Genomic DNA, 17275 nt, shown 5'->3' with positions numbered 1-17275 from the left:
GTACATAGGGTGCTTGGGATGGTAAAGTTGAAGACAGTGTACCTTGCTCACCTAATTATATGAGCGATATTGTATGACCTGACTATTAAAAGTGTGGAACGTAATAACACAAGTGTGTAGAGTCCTAACTTTGAGATCACAATATTCCTCTGATTGGAGACATGCTGCAATAACTATGGGGCTCATGCTAAGTTGAACGCAATTGCGCTTATGGCGTATAATCTGCTTTTTACATCTGAGAACGGGCACAAACCACTATTTTCGGAACTAGTGGTTTGTGCGCAGGCCCAGTAGAACAGCCAGAAACGCGATTTAAGTTCACGTTTACATGAGCCCCTATATTGGAATGTTGCATTTAAGCTTGTTTGACAAGTGGAGTTTTCAGTTGAAGATTTTCCTGTTTAGGTTTGATTCAGATTTAGATGTCTTGATCGCATAAGGTGTATGGTGTGGATCCACAGCTGGTGTATTATTTTACTATACTAAGATAATATATTAAACATATTGTGGCAAAGGAATTCTATACACTTTACCTATTTTTAGAGCATATTTTATTTATATTTTTTATTACACTATCTGCTCTTTATACAACACTAGCGCTGTATATTCTTGTGTCTTTCTTTTATACTGTACAATATTTAAGCTTTTACCTGTTCCCTGTGCGTTCCAGTCTAGGGTCCTGGCACATGTCCACCTCCGGGGTTGAATCGATGATGTCTTGGACATCCGACCACTCATCACTGCTTCCCATACCTGCATGAGAAGCATTTTATGAGTCCAAAACCATATTTTAGCAAAAATAGAAACTATGGCTCCGGTTTAAACCAACTTGTCAGCTTCTATGGGGGAGATTAAATTCGGCGCGAGGTGTCTCTGGCATGTCTGGAGAGGCACCTTGCCCGGATGTTATGGCAGCACCTTGCCCGGATGTTATGTTGTCTCACACTCCATAGAGGTGTGCAGAAAAATGAGCAGAGATTCCTACCGCAATATGGCAATATGCACTGCAGGACATCACAGTGATGTCCGCGTGCGACATTGTCAGCAACTGAATCTCTCTATATGATTCTTATGACAAGAAAAACCAAAATGGCAACTCATCAGCTTGTTCTAGCATTATTAACAGGAAGCAAATATAAAATATCAACCCACTTAACAATGCAAATTATTCATAAAAAAAACTGAGTGACAATGAAATAGGATGACCTGAATATAATGTTATGTCCTTCTTCTGAGAATGATATCATATTAGTCAGGCAAAAGAAACCATTTGACCTTTTTTTTACAAAATGGTGGTCTTACCTATGCTAACGTTTCTCATCTCCTGGGTCACCTGCACTTCCATGTTATGGCTGTTCCGTTTCTCACGTGACCTCTTGCTTTTGCCAGTCATGCCGTAGTCCTGGAGCGGCTGGAGACTCTCGTGTAGCGGGGTCACAGCCGCCGACGGGACGGACGAGGTGGGGGTGTTAGACTTTGTACCTGTGGTGCTTGGCGTGGCCGCCACTGACGACTGGCCGGACTCGGACATCTCATCCTGACATAAGGTAAAACGAGCAACAAAATGATAACTGTGGTCAATGGTCGATAATGTCAATTTTGTATGAATCCTAGCACCACCATTTTGAGACATTCTGCAATTCATAATCTATTATCCCTGATTCAGAAATGCAATATGATCATTTATGAGGGGAAAAGTTTGTCATTACAAACTCCCTGGTTCCTCAACCACATGCCGCAGCTGGCCTGCTGCCTAATAGTTAACCTGTCACCCACATACAGTGTCGGCAGCCATTTTGAAGCCATATTCAGAGTTAGCTTATGAATTCAGTAGGGACCAGTTTCCTCAAGAACCACATTTTAACATTGGTTCTTCCCACAAAAAGGCTGAATTCAATGTGTGTAGGCAACAAGCGCAATTTTATAAAACCATTTCCCAGTGAGTAGACACTGAACAGATATGTGGTAAACATGATGAGCCTTGGAATGTAGTAATGAAAGTACACCTGACAACAAGGACTCATGACAGGCTTTGCAAGGGATTCTGGGTACATTTAACATGTTTCATACTGTATCTAATGTCCAAAATATGCTGAAAGGATGACTCGTGACTATACAGTGGGTACGCATGTGTGTGATGCATGAAATCAGATATGGTTGTTGTATATTATATAGTACAGTACTCTGACAGACTATGACTGTAATCATTACTCGATCCCTGTCCGGCATTGCACTGACTATATAGTACAGTCACAGAACCTTTTTGATTTCCGCTGCAAGGATAAGTGAGATGTATTTGATCATGAAGACACATGGCGGGAACTCTGTTCCCATGACCGGCTGAGCCAACCTTGTAGCTGAAACTGGACTTTAGCTGGCTGAGGTCACTCAGGTGCCAGTGGTCCGAGCTTGGGGTGATCTTGCCACCCATCTGCCCACGTACCATTCCGTCTGCCAGTGGAAAGACGTTGAGAGAAGTCGGGCGCTCCTTTCGGCTGAGGGATAGAGAATAAAGAAGCGTAAGACGTCAGGGACATTGCAGGAAGTACATATATATATATACACACTCTTCAACTATCAGTATCTGAGGGTAACATTAAAGTACCCATAACCTGCACTCGGTGGAGGGTTGGGCCTGTTTTTAGTACATACAAATAGCGCTTCTTGCTATGCAAAATACACCCAAAACATTATACAAAAATATTACTTTTCTAAGAAGGAGAAAAGAAAAAATAATCTTTATTGACAGCAATTTTACTTTGCACAGCACTATTACGATATGTGTTCTTTACTCTGTATACCGTTAATTTGTCAATTTTAAATGTCGATAAAGTTTTATTAAAAGACAACGACCCCAGATTTTTCGTTTTGTTTTAAATTTGTCTGAAATATTAAAAATATTATAATATTAATGAAATGTTAAGAGATTAATAGCTTCAATAGGTCGTATAACTTCTCTAGATTGGCATTGTTTTTGTCTCTGTCTCCTAAACAACCTTATCTCGTCCCTCATGTCAATCTTCATCATACGTGATAATTTTCTCCCAATAAAATAGCTTAGGGGTCCTGCATTGTTATGATAGGGTCTGCGGTTATTGTTGGGAGTTTTCCTGGTCAGGAGAAGCAGTAAAATATAAAGCGAACAGGCAAAGGGGAGACAGACACAAGGCCCTAAATGAACAATAAAAGTAAATAAATGGAACAGCCATACACGCTAAAATCAAAATAGCTTTTGCACAATTTCTATGACAGGATGTAGATGGGAATTTACCTTTTAATAGATATACAGAGTAAATAATCAAGACCCCGGGAGACCCCTTACAGTTAATGGCCAATAGAGATAAATATTTCCTGTCCTAATGTCCCCGAACTGACATAAATTACGAAATGAGGCTCCAATTAGTAGTGTTTTGGAAATGAATGAAAAAGCCTAAATTTCACCTGAACACGGCATCCATTTTGTCGGCTGAACCAATCAACAGCCTATAAATTCGCTAGAAACCAGTGACATCACTCAGGCACTGCCTGACTAATATTCGTGAGGCCAGAAATATTCACAAGGTGCTGGTTCCTAGTGAATTAATAGGTCAAATTCTCATGAATATTAGTTTAACCAACAAAATGGCTGCCTCCATTGTGTGTTATGTTACAGGTCCATTTAATGAGGTAACCCAAATGTAAAAGTAGACAGTACGTTGAGGTGAGATTATTATATTTACTGGCATATAGTTGCTCCTACCAAACGCTTGCAAGATGTTACACAAAACATCTGCGCAGTGAAAATTTAAAAAGTGGGATATAGGCGTGCACCAATAAACGCACACAGCTGAAAGACAGCTACATCTGCACAAAATAAAACGCGCTGCACCTTTTTTAATTTTTAGGTCAGTTGTACAAAATATAACCCATTGTAAGTAATATTAATATAATTATTGTACACGGACCTATCTCCACTTAGGACAGAGACCTACGTCTCTCTCGCTGTAGTGCTACTACAAGTCCCAGCAAGCCTTGCCAGATAGTGGGCATGCACCTTGATATGCGCTGGGGGGTGGGGGGGCACCTAGGTGCACAGGTGCAAAACCAAAGCGTTTTGCATAGAGTGCTTTTCATAGGTAACCTTAAACTTTCACTTCCTCAATAAGATAAAACTAGAACACAGCTTGTAGTATTTTTGGTCTGTCCTGCACTTCAAAACCTGTCAGTACCAGCAGTGCATTTCCATTGAGATCAATGGTCCTTATCAGAGATCCAGGCAAACTGCATTCACTATGTGTTGAATGCATCCAAACACTGCACTGTGTACATACCCTAAGATTGCTCATATCACATCACAAGTAAAGGGGTTTCTACCACTGCCCCCCCCCCCCATTTAGGAACCCTTTGGTGGAGGTCAGACTATGCTGGTACCCTGAAGAAGAGAAATCTGTGGTATAATTGGACTAAGCCCGTTGTAACTGATCGAATAACATGTTTATTCCACCATAGCTGACACAGAAGTAAAGCAAAAATTTGATTCCAGACTAAAAAGCAGGGGAGGGCTGACCCAGGGACAAGAGAACATAGGGGGGTCATGGGACAGCACCGGGCAGATTATTTCAACCGCAGGTTGTTATGGGAATGAATTGGCCGCAGAATAAAACAAATTAATGGCTAGCGCCTCACCTGGTAAAAAGGATCATAGTTTCCATAAAGAGGTTTTCCATTTTAAAAAGTCCAAGTACTAAATAAGCCCCCTTCCCAATAATGTACTTTTGGGGTGTCCCAACCCTGTCAGCCCCACCATTTGTAAAGCAGGGCCCCTGCAATCGTATCTGCTGATCCCCTTCAATGTTGGTCGGCTATCTCCATCGCAGGAGGGATCCGACACAGCGGCTCCTATAAATAACCTTAGTGCTGCTGTGTTGGATCCCACCAGCTACAATGAGAGCCAAGCAGCACTGAAGGAGATCAGCATCCAATCAATATATCGGCGTCAGGACCCTACCTATCAGACCGAATGGCGGGGATGCCAGGGGAGAAAAGAGGGGATTTACTACAGGGAAACCCCCTAATAATTTGCTTAGTGGGCAATGGTTAAGTCAAAAGTTAAAATAAATACAAAATATCTATCAACATCATCAAATAACAAAAGGGATGAAAGGAAACAAGTAACACTGACTGGTACAATTCTACCCTCCTGTAATTAGCGGCTGAGACACCCCTATAATTAAACCCTTGTTGTTATTCACACAGTGCGAGTGACATTTACCTCTTCCTCCATGACTGGCGGTGACTGTAGTGACAATTCACAGACAAAACACCCAAAACACAGCGGCCACAGCACGAGAAGCAAGACAAGAAAACAGCGGTTAGATGCCAAGTCCATGCATAAACGTGTGCAAAAAAAGAAATAAAATGAGCGAGCGTGGAAACAGACACGACAGTTTACAATGTGGTAGAAATTAGAAGCCGTGTGTGAACAAGATGCAGGTGTGTCACTAAACACGGTATCACACGCAGCCATCAGTACATACAAAGAGAAACAATGTATACGTAGGCACATCTAGGGCCTGATCCATGCTCGGACGCAACCTGCACGCAAGGGGCGTTTTAAAAAAAGAACACGGAACTTCGGAACTTGAGCGCAGTTCCGACCGTACTCAAGTCCGAGTGTATCCCAAGATTCTTTCCAATTTGAATCTGGGTGTAAATACACTCTGGCTACACAGTACTTGTCCTATGTACAACAGATAGAACAGAATGCTGTATATAACATCTGTAATAAAAGGTCACATCATCACATAAAAAAATAAATAATTATAAAATAAATGAACAACTCTTAACAGTATAACCATTAAGAAAAATATTGATTTTAAAAAAATATATTATTTTTTTGCATTAAATACATAAAGATGCTCTTAATACACACTGTATGTTCTGCACTAGATAGTGGCACACATATGTGTAGTTTTAAATACAAAGACTGTGCAGTGTCAGTCATCACTATCAGTCGGCACTTACACCCGTGGCTAGATTTACTAAACTGCGGGTTTGAAAGAGTGGAGATGTTGCCTATAGCAACCAATCAGATTCTAGCTGTCATTAATTTAGTACATTCTACACGATGACAGCTAGAATCTGATTGGTTGCTATAGGCAACCTCTCCATTTTTTTCAAACCCCTGCTCTGTAGCTGGTGCAAGGGATACGAATCCCAGGACTTGAATCGGACGGATCTATGTCGGAATGCCCCTGGCACACCCTTACTGTGCCCACGTTAATATGCCCCCTTCCTCCCCGTTCCGTCTTTAAAGTCATAGGCAGTGGTAAGTGTCATTTTCGTCCAGACATGAATTGCATTTATTGACTTAAGTCACACAGAAATATTTCACGAAAGATACGGCATATAAAGAGACTTACGTCCAAACATGAATCAGGCCCATAAGTTATGACTAGAGGGCTCTAGGTGCCTTTTCATTGCTCTCTTAATAACTTTATTAACTAACTAAAAATACAAATGGGAGACTATGAGCACTTGCCCTATAGAAATGTTTGTTTTGTTAGCTCTATCTGTTTATTGTAATATTATATGATTCTTTTTTTTTACATCAATGTTGTTATAGATTTATAATGAACAAGTGACTTTGATGTATGGATAAACTTCTGAAACTAACATCTGTATTATAGAAAAATAAAATCACTGTTATATCTAGGTGTCCCTATAATGAATTAAGCTGAGGCAGCTCCCTCCGGAAGCAGGTTTTGGGGGAGCAGCAAATATAAGAAATTAATTGTGGAAAAACAAATAATTTTGCAAAAAAGAGTTACTTTGAAGAATATACAGATATCATACATCTGTACTACCACTCCTGTGCCATGATTATTACTCTAGAAGTATGTCTGTAGACCTTCCTGTAAACACCTCAACATAAAGAAGATGAAGAAAACAGAAATCACTTAGTTACATCGAACAACGTGAAGGATTTATTCTGATAACGTTCCAGATACAGGTATGAGATCTGTTATCCAGAAACCCATTATTCAGAACTTTCCGAAAAACCACAAAGAGTAAAAAGTAAATAATTGCTGCAGCTTAGACACACAGATAAGTGCCAGCTTCTATAACCACTGCGAGGAGCCCTGCTACACACAATTATTTTAATCACTTCATTAAACTCCCACCTTCTGCCTGTGACGCCGCCATCTGATTGGCTGTTTCCTGCTACCTGCTGCAGTTTGGACCGCTCGATGTGTTCCACATACGTCTGGATCATCTATGAGGTAAACAAAATGGCGCCTTGATCTTGCTTTTTACGGCTGTCGTGTAAAATCTTTTTCACAGCAAGCGACAGAATATTGGCAATCGGTGAGGTGGCCCCATCACCTCCACGGTTAAACACCTTCAGTGTCACAGTGCTTTCACCCACGCTCACCTCGGTATGTCGCTGGTGCAAGGCATTGTACTCCTTTTTCATATCCGATTCCCGCTCTTCCAGTCTGGAAACTAAGTTTGCGGAAAAAATTATTCAGGATTTGCAACATAAACTTTACCTATATTAAGCCAAAGAAAAATTAATGAAAGTGGGGAAGAGTATATTTTGGAAAATAGTTGTCTTGTAGGAGTCCTATATCCATGTCCATCATGGCCTCTGGCACTTCCCACAATACACTTCCTGTTTGAAAACGTATTTGAGGACACAGTTGGGGAACTATAATATCTGATAACAAAATAATTTGTAGTGATATAGGTAATAAGGTTAAACATAATATCAAATGCTGTAAATGTACCTGTTACCAACACAATGGAGGCAGCCATTTTGTGGTATGAACCAATGTTCAATGGTAAGCAGCCTATCAAATCATCAGGAACTAGTGACATCACTACTAGGTCATTGATAGGCTGCATTCACATAAATACTTGGTGGCTCATATTTTAAGTTTAGAGGCATTTAAAGACTCCATATAATTTGAATTTCATAACTAAATTGTGGGGAGCCTATTTTAACCATAGATGGGTGAAAAGGGACATGGACAGCTGTTATCAGAGCGACTGGTTGGATGTCCAGCGAAAGGTCTGTCCCAGAATAGATAATAAAACGTACTTTGGTCAGCATAATTTCTGATCTTTAGCTCCAGCTGCCGAGACTGAAATTCCAGGCTCTCCACTTGATACTGAAGATCTTTCTTCTCTTGTTCCAGTGCATCTTCAAACTCAATAAATTTCTGCAAAAGACAAAAAAGCAAATACACAGGTGAAACGGTTTCGCCCCCTCCATAGACACAGAGGTTAGGACCGCAGACACAGAGTCGATATATCATTGTACTGTTCTATTAATCATCTCTACAATACTCCACTGCTTTTTACAAACAATTTCGCCAAAAGTTACTTTCATCTGAAGACTCGATGCCCTATTTACGTCATGGATATCAATAAAAACACATTGGCCACTTCACTCTTTAAGCGGAATGGAACCCATAAATAAAAAAAGTTATTTTAAAACTCCATATAAGAGGCTCATAATACATAATAGCAACAGAGATTCGTGCAGGCTACACAAAGTTAATCTAAAGCATCCAAAAATGGTTAAGGAGATGACTAATTTATTGATTTTAGCAAATAATTTTTTCTGAAAAAAAAAAAAAAAAAATATATATATATATATATATATAATAAATGAAGAGCTATCTCTTCTTGAAAGCACTAAGTTGAAATGCTTGCCACCCTCCGTGACGGCAGCCATTTTGTTTTCTGAACCAATAGTCATGGGAATGCAGGTGTCAATTCAAAAGAGAGCTTGTGGGGCATGGCCGTTCAAGGGAACAGCTATATACTGTGAATCTGACTCCGATATAGATATATAGATATAGATATATATATATACACCATACATACCAACTTTATTAAGTTGTCTTCCGGGAGTCTGCCGGAGGAGGTGGGCGTGAGGGGGGCGTAGCGCCAAAAATCGTGTCATTTTGGACCCGGCCCCTGTGATGGCAGGATGCAAACGCATCATTTTACACCGGGGAGGGGCCAAATGTCGCAATTCATGGAGAATCGCAGTTTGGAACAAATTCTGCCCACTTCACAAGGAAGTGGGCAGAATTCGGGAGATTGCCACACTCTCCCGGGAGTCCGTGAGACTCTCCCAAAATGCGGGAGTCTCCCGGACATTCCGGGAGAGTTGGCAAGTATGATATACACACACACATACACACACACACACACACTTTGTTCTTGCTTTTAACTGAGCATACTGCGTACCTAATAAACACTCCTATAAGCCATCATTGTATTTTTGTATTTTGACGCACGTTAACACTGAATGCTGCAGGCATTGATGCAAAACAAACGCTTCTCAGGGAATGTGTACAGATCCATTAATTTAAATTATTTCTGAACCAACAGCATCAAACCACATTTAATATTCTTTTAGAACAGGTGTTAAACACTTTACATAAAATCCCATGTGTGCCAGGCCCAATACCACATTGTGGTGAATTCTGAATTGGTTTTTTTGTAGGGCAACAGAATTTATATATAGGGCATGAACAAAACCCCAAATAAGTGCTTAGAAAACCAGAACATCTGGAAGAACTATTAATGACATCACATAGGTGTCTTTAAAGTTTACTTAAACCCAAAAAATATGAACACTTTAAACGTATACGTAAAAGGTACATAGCAATTCTATTCACCTTTTGTATCCTCCAACAACTAAACACATATTATTATAAACAGTCCAGTTTATTGACTGATTTAAAACAGTGACTTTTGGGTGTGAGATTCACAGACATATGGCAGCATACAGCGATGAACCTTTGGATAAGACCATTCAGCTGCAGGTATCAACAGATAGATACACTCTGATAGAAATCAGACGGTACTAGTATGGTGAAAACTGAACCTTTAGGAAAATTATAACTAGTTACATTAAAATAATCACAATGATGGATTCAGCCTTTAATCAAGCTAATGTGATACCATATTTAAGTGTTTTTTTTTAACTTGATTCAAAATTCACAATAAATTCTCTCTCTAAATTACAGCAAGGTAAACAGGTTAGACCAGAGACAACGTCAAACCTGCTACAGCTTAAATAGATAAATTGTATAGTATTATTAATGGTTTTCCATGTGAACGTGGAACTTTAGACGCGAAAACAGTAATGTTCGCGAGTTAATGGAAAGCTATAACATATTGCTTGAACAGGCAAAATGTTACAATGTAACATCTTGGGGTAAATGTATCAAGCTGAGAGTTTTCCGGCGGGTTTCAAAAGTGGAGATGTTGCCTATAGCAACCAATCAGATTCTAGCTATCATTTTGTAGAATGTACTAAATAAATGATAACTAGAATCTGATTGGTTTTTCAAACCCGCAAGAATACTCTCAGCTTGATACATTTACCCCTTTGTCTTAACTGCAAACTGCCATCTACGTATCTTTCCATTTCAGTACAGTGTGTATTTCACAGAGTACTAAGATACAAACCTTTCACCAACACTTTATTGGCTTTATCAGCACCACAATTATTTATCACCAATCCCCAAGGCGAGACTAGCACATATAGCATTATCAATGACAGAGGCTGGCTATGATCCTCTGCGGGTGATAATGTAATCAGAATATCTATGACCCAGTATAAATTAATATATCAAGCATAAAAACCTGCATATAAAAAGTACAATGCAAACAAAACAGGACCTCAAACAAGACCACACAATGTAAGAGGTGGGTATAGAATATAAAACAGCACACCCGAAGGAGGAAACCCACCACGTGTTGCCCAACACTGATAACAGTTGTGAGCATTGTGTGATGTTATTATATACACCATAGAAGCATTAACATAACCTTATTTGTAGATCATCAGGTACCACAACATACGGTAAAATAATATTGAAAGAGTTAATGGATGAATACTGCCATATCCTGGACTGACTTAGAAGATCTTGGAGGAAGGAGCGGGTTCTCTAACTTCAGCTGTCTCTAGCTACCTCATCAAATTGCCAAGTCTGCTTAGTAATATCATTGTACAACACTTATTCAGCCAGACGGAGCTATGTTCATCTTCTCTAATAATTCAAGCATTTTGTATGTTCTCCCTGTGTTTGCGTGGGTTACCTCCGGGTGCTCCGGTTTCCTCCCACACTTCAAAAACATACTGGTAGGTTAATTGGCTGCTATCAAAATTGACCCATCATCACCATTTATTTATATAGCGCCACTGATTCCGCAGCGCTGTACAGAGAACTCATTCACATCAGTCCCTGCCCCACTGGAGCTTACAGTCTAAATTCCATAATATACACACAGATGACAGAGAGAGACACAGACAGAGACAGAGACTATGGTCAATTTTGATAGCAGCCAATTAACCTACCAGTATGTTTTTGGAGTGTGGGAGGAAACCGGAGCACCCGGAGGAAACCCACGCAAACACAGGGAGAACATACAATCTCCACACAGATAAGGCCATGGTCGGGAATTGAACTCATGACCCCAGTGCTGTGAGGCAGAAGTGCTAACCACTTAGCCACCGTGCTACACTTGATGTATAGTGTAGGATGTCATATCTTGTACTTTATGCCTTGTATTGTTCTAAAATGTATGTATGATTATGTTTCACGGTGTACAGCGTACACTTAAATGTAATGTATTGTGTGTTTTTCGCACCTTTATACAAATAAAGATACTTTTTCAATCAAAAATTACAGTCACAGTTGCTTTGTTTATGCTCTATACTTTACTGTACTCTTGAAATTTTTCATCTGGGATACATATATTGATGATTAAAATCTGACTTGATCCATGAGACAGGAAAAATTAAATCTACTAATGACCACATTGGCCCATGTTTGCAATCACAACCCCCAGATGTTAACCCAAACAACAAAGTCTATATAATTTGTCCATAACTCACATGACCAGATTAAGCACTGATCCTATTTGCTGATCAGCTTAAACTAGAAGATAGCTAGCAGTCACTAGGTATGTGGCTAGCTTTACTGTGTGTTATTCCTGTAATAAAGATGTAGGAAGAGTATCTCCATGTGGTCACAATCCTGCAGTGTTTTCTGAACATGATTTAATGACCCCTGGATCACTGGATGACTCACCAGCTTGTCTTCTGCCTGCTGAACAGAAGCCCCCACAAGTGACTGGTTCAGTATCCTCTGAGTGTCGTACGTATACAGGAGCTGCAGTATGATCTACAATATATAGTACATTCCTTCTGAAACTGTTAAAGTGGCACAAACTATTTTTATCGATGACCATTTGCCGAACATCAGGTAAACTGCTGCTTGTACAACTAAAATCAAGTCAGTGTCCCCCAACTACAGAAAAATCCTACTACTTTACATTTCTGGACTGATTTTCATTGGCTAAAACAAATTTTTCTCAAATTAACATTATTTTACTGCACAGATGTAATTTTTATGTCACCTTCCAGCAGGACCTAATCACATTATACCCAATGCGATGCCTGCTGATCAGGCAGTACCGGGGAGACCAGTGACGCACACAGGGGGGGTTTCTGAGTCTCCAGAAACCCCCCCTGCGCTAACTAAGTGGCCGCTATAGCTGCACTGTCCTATACAGCAGCTGCGGCGCTGTCAAAGAAGCGTCCGCGGCGGTGCTGTAGTGTATACAGCACCGCCGCGGACGCTTCTTAGACAGCGCCGTGGCTGCTGTATAGGACAGCGCTGAAGAAACGAAGGGTGTTTTTTTTTTGGGGTCGGGGGGGGGGGGGGGAACCCCAATCCCCCCCCCCCCGACAATCCTCCGTTCGCCCCTGGAGACAGACGCAGGATATAAATATAACTGCTACCATAATCCTTTCCTTCATTATATGCTCCTAACCCTGGCCTGGTTCCTGGTCTTAATTCTGGGCAGGTCAAAAAACTTAGTGCGGAAATTCAGAAAGTTATAATAGGTTGTGTAATACTATTGGGATAGTTCAACGTTGTTCCTGATCCAAAGATTGATTAATCAGCCCTTTCTACTAATAAGCAGGTTGGCGATGACTCTGACCCACTGTCTGCCTTCAGAAACATGTTAGCAGAGTATGAGCTATATCATACTTGTCAACTTTTCCTTATTGGCTTCAGGGAGATCCCGGGGAGGGGGTGGGGCTTGATGAATTGCATCATTTTTGCCACGGGGCTAAGATGACATGATATTTGAGCCATTAAGCCCCTCCCCCTCACACTTATCTATTTCGGGGGTGAGAACCGGGAGGTTGCCCTGCTCTCCCAGAAATGCAGGAGTCTCCCAGACATTCCGGGAGAGTAGGCAACGATGCGTTAAAGAAAGGCAGATAATGAATCTCTAGAGACTGAAGTGGCTTCTACATTTCTGTCTCCATTACTAAAGTCATGTTGTCTTACCTGTCAGTCTTTGATTAAATCTTGGTCTCCATGAAAATGGTCACCTCCATAGGCATCAATACATGGACATAGGACATAATTTCTGAACTGTGTCATCATGCCACAGATGTAATAGTTAATTAACTGTAATAGTTAAAGTTGCTGTGCAGGATCCTATCTCTCTGTCTGTCCGTCTTTTGGAGTATTCTGGCGCTATATAAATAAATGTTATTATTAATAATAATATAAGCAGCAGTTTCTCAACTCGTTATAGATCCCTTCCCTCCTTCAATCACTAAAATCATTACAAGACTCAAAGGAGTTTTGAAATGGAAACAACTGGCTTAAAATACACTACTGCCGCATCCTCCCCCTATTGTAAGTGGTTTAAGTGACAGGTCTAAAGCAAAACATCTCTTCTTAGGCCCCCACCTCTACCAGCTACTACGGTACTAAGTTTCCATTCCTGGGTAGGTAGAATGCTTAGACTACATATATTTGCATGATGGCCTTAATAGATATTTTAAATTAATGACAAGTTACGGAACCTGAATGGGCTTTGATATAATATTGTGCAATTTGCGTAATTTAGCTATAATCATGTTGTAGCATTATTCTATAATGTATGCACCACTGTTACACTGCAGGATTCTCTGATTTGAGCCCTCCAGTGTATAATGACAGCAGCACATTAAATACTTAGGGCCTGAGTCATTAAGGAAAGTAAAGTAAAAAAAAAGGAGTAACTTTGCACCTGGGCAAAACCATGTTGAATTGGAGGGGGAGGTAAATTTAAAATGTGGGGGCAGATTTATAGTTGAAGTAGGGCATGTGCTAGATCAACTTTAAATTTCAGTGTACATATAAAGCTATCAAGTATTTGTGTGCTACATGAAAAAAAGACAGTACAGGTATTCCTCACTTAACGACCTAGTTCCGTTCCAACGACTAGGTCGTTAAGTGAATTGGTCGCTAAGTGAGTACAGTACTGTATACATATGCATGGCAATAAAAAATAAGCATGTGCATATGCAGTTTTATATTCCTCCCTTTAGTAAAAAGATATTATGTTTAGTTAATGTCCTTGCAGTATTACTTCAGAACCAAGTGCTTTCAAGTACTGTAGAGCTAACTTACCGCACGATGGAGACTGCAAGGGTATCAGGTGCGTCTTGTCTTGTCTTCTTCAGCTCAGAAAGGAACTATGCGGGTACTACGGGCGTGGTTACGTCCCGTCGCAAGGGCACAGGTCATTAATTTCCCCTATTGCTGAGCGGCGGAGCCGGACGTGACAACGGGTCGTAAGTCCGAATGGTCGCTAAATAGGTCGGTCGTTAAGTGAGGAATACCTGTATTTAACTTATGTGCAAAATAATAAAGTAATTTACACCCTTTGCATTGTAACATGGTTTGTCCAAGAGAAAACTTACTCATTTTTTTGCCTTACTTTCCTTAATGGCCCCTAGCATTTCACACACCATCTCAGAATTTTTTTTATATATATCATGGCGCACGTTATGGTGAAAATGATCTAGCTGACATGAGTGTTTTGGCACTTATTGCAGCATAAAAGAGAGTACTTTTGTGTGCCATGGGACAAAAAGATATACTTTTTTTTTAATACAGAGGAAATATAAATATTTAATGTGCACCACATGGCAAAATAAATATCACGATCCAATTGTTCCCTATGACTCTATATAGCTTCATATGTTCCCATGTTTCCAATATGTCCATGTAGTTTCACAAGCCATCAAACTAATAAGCCCCAAAGCCAAAACGTTGATATAGCCTCACAAGCCACCAGCTAGCCCATATAGCCACTACACAACATATAGCCAGTGTGGCAATTAGCTCAGTTAATACTCTGATCAGTCTCAAATTAAAAACTTAACGCGGTGACCAGAGGTCACGATAGGACAACCAGGCCTCCCCTCACTGCTAGGTGGGCTGCTAGGTCAATAGTTACATCCCTTACAGTTGACTCAAACTGAACTAAAATCTGGTAAAATATAATAATTATTTATGTTTCCTACAAACAACATTTGCTCTATTAATCATAAAGTGAAAAACAATATATGAAAAAAAGTTGTAAAAGGCCACAGAATTATTGAAGATTAACATACTCCTCCTCCTCCCCCCTCTCCCTCTCTGCGTTCTCCCCCTTTCCTCCTCCTACCCTTGTGTCTCTGTCCGTCCTACCCTCCCCTTAGATTGTACGCTCCTTTGAGCAGGGCCTCCTCTCCTCCTGTTCTCCACCACCTTAACTCTGCTCTTCAGCTCCTTGTCTCCTCCGTGAGGTCCTCCTGCCCTTCTGCCCCTCTAGCTACCCCGCTGGGGGCTCTCACCTCTCATCTAGCTGTACATTGAGCTTCCGAGTTACTGTGCTTTTTGTTAACTGTTCCGTGCTGTCTCTCCCTGTATCGTGTTTCTGTCTGTCCCTGTACGGCGCTACGGATACCTAGTGGCGCCTTATAAATAAAATAAAAAAATAATAATAATAATACTATTGCATTTCCAGTTTGGCACAACTTTTCGTCTTTAATCCTTACTTTTTTTTATTATTTTAAAAACTATTTTACTTAGTAGTCTTATTTCCATGCGATTTAGACTCTGTGGGCCTGATTCATTAAGGATCTTAACTTGAGAAACTTCTTATTTCAGTCTCCTGGACAAAACCATGTTACAATGCAAGGGGTGCAAATTAGCATTCTGTTTTGCACATAAGTTAAATACTGACTGATTTTTCATGTAGCACACAAATACTTGATAGCTTATTTGTACACTGAAATTTAAAGTTGATATTTGTGTGCTACATGAAAAAACAGTCAGTATTTAACTTATGTGCAAAACAGAATACTAATTTGCACCCCTTGCATTGTAACATGGTTTTGTCCAGGAGACTGAAATAAGAAGTTTCTCAAGTTAAGATCCTTAATGAATCAGGCCCTGTATCGTTAAATCGGAGGTAAATGTGATGCTATTTTCTTAGAGAATATTTTTCCGCACCTATCCACATTGACAGAATATCACAAACTGCAAACAACTAGGCAGCATGTATGAAAGTGCGGCAGAGCTCCTATTCCTCAGTGTGGTGGATAATGTACAATAAGGAAATATGAACTGCCTGCAATTAATAATTTACAGTGGGAGCGTATATATCACAACTGCTTACTCCAGGCCGGCAGACATTTGGTTGCACTTAAAGGCCAAACCACCAGGTGCTACTATTAACATCCCCCCCCCCCCCCTTGCCGGATCAATTCTCATCTGCCTGCTCAGCTCCTTTCTATCTCGGTGTCTGACAAATGCATTTTGCTTTGTTTTATGCAGAAAATAATTAATTTGAATTGATTACGATCCAGCAGTTATTGAACAGAGATGATGCGATAAGTATAATAAATAAATAATATAAAATATGTTTCATTTCAAATGATTATATATGTACTACTTTTCAATATATACTCTGTCCATTTTTTGGGTACATTGAACTTCTTTCAAAGCACTCTGCATTTGCTTGTATGTCCAAGTTACTAACGTCATTCTTATTAGGTCAACAGATAAGCAACCTTTTTAGTAACTGTACCAATAGTATAGTAGAAATCTCTATAATCACCCATCATGACCAAACTACTAAAGTTATTCTCACTGTCAAGAATGCATAACATATATGAGAAAACAGTAGTATTTCTGTGGCAGAGTACCCCAACTAACTAGGGAGACAACTTAGTGACCTAAAGAATTAACTGTACTTTGGACATAGGCAAACCGAGGGGGTTTCTAGTACCTGGAAACCCCCCTCCAAGCCTGGGGCACTGTATAATTGAGGTGGCTGGACCCAGTCCCCGGTTCACACGGTTCTGCTTGAAAAGGGAGAGCTGTGTGCACCTAACAGTAGTGCATGCAGCATTGCCCTTGTATAA

At 40.2% G+C, this 17275-nt stretch overlaps 1 protein-coding gene across 14 annotated transcripts in view; it reads right to left on the bottom strand.

The window, feature by feature from the left end:
* Positions 1–17275, bottom strand: part of MAPK8IP3 (mitogen-activated protein kinase 8 interacting protein 3) — a 66538-nt gene that overhangs the window by 30039 nt on the left and 19224 nt on the right. For 6 of the 14 annotated variants that reach the window (XM_075179508.1, XM_075179513.1, XM_075179512.1 and 3 more), the window contains exons 2-8: positions 8084–8204; positions 7415–7485; positions 7164–7255; positions 5252–5275; positions 2351–2495; positions 1303–1537; positions 651–753 (exon numbers count right to left, since the gene is read on the bottom strand). In XM_075179508.1, coding sequence (XP_075035609.1) covers positions 651–753; positions 1303–1537; positions 2351–2495; positions 5252–5275; positions 7164–7255; positions 7415–7485; positions 8084–8204 — 791 coding nt within the window. The remainder of the gene's footprint in view (positions 1–650; positions 754–1302; positions 1538–2350; positions 2496–5251; positions 5276–7163; positions 7256–7414; positions 7486–8083; positions 8205–17275) is intronic. The other 8 variants (XM_075179520.1, XM_075179514.1, XM_075179517.1 and 5 more) reach the window with 3 other exon arrangements.

This window comes from Mixophyes fleayi, chromosome 7, assembly GCF_038048845.1.
Source record: "Mixophyes fleayi isolate aMixFle1 chromosome 7, aMixFle1.hap1, whole genome shotgun sequence".
NCBI lineage: Eukaryota > Metazoa > Chordata > Amphibia > Anura > Limnodynastidae > Mixophyes > Mixophyes fleayi.
Note: the sequence above shows the minus strand (reverse complement) of the source record. Positions and strands in the feature narration are given on the sequence as shown.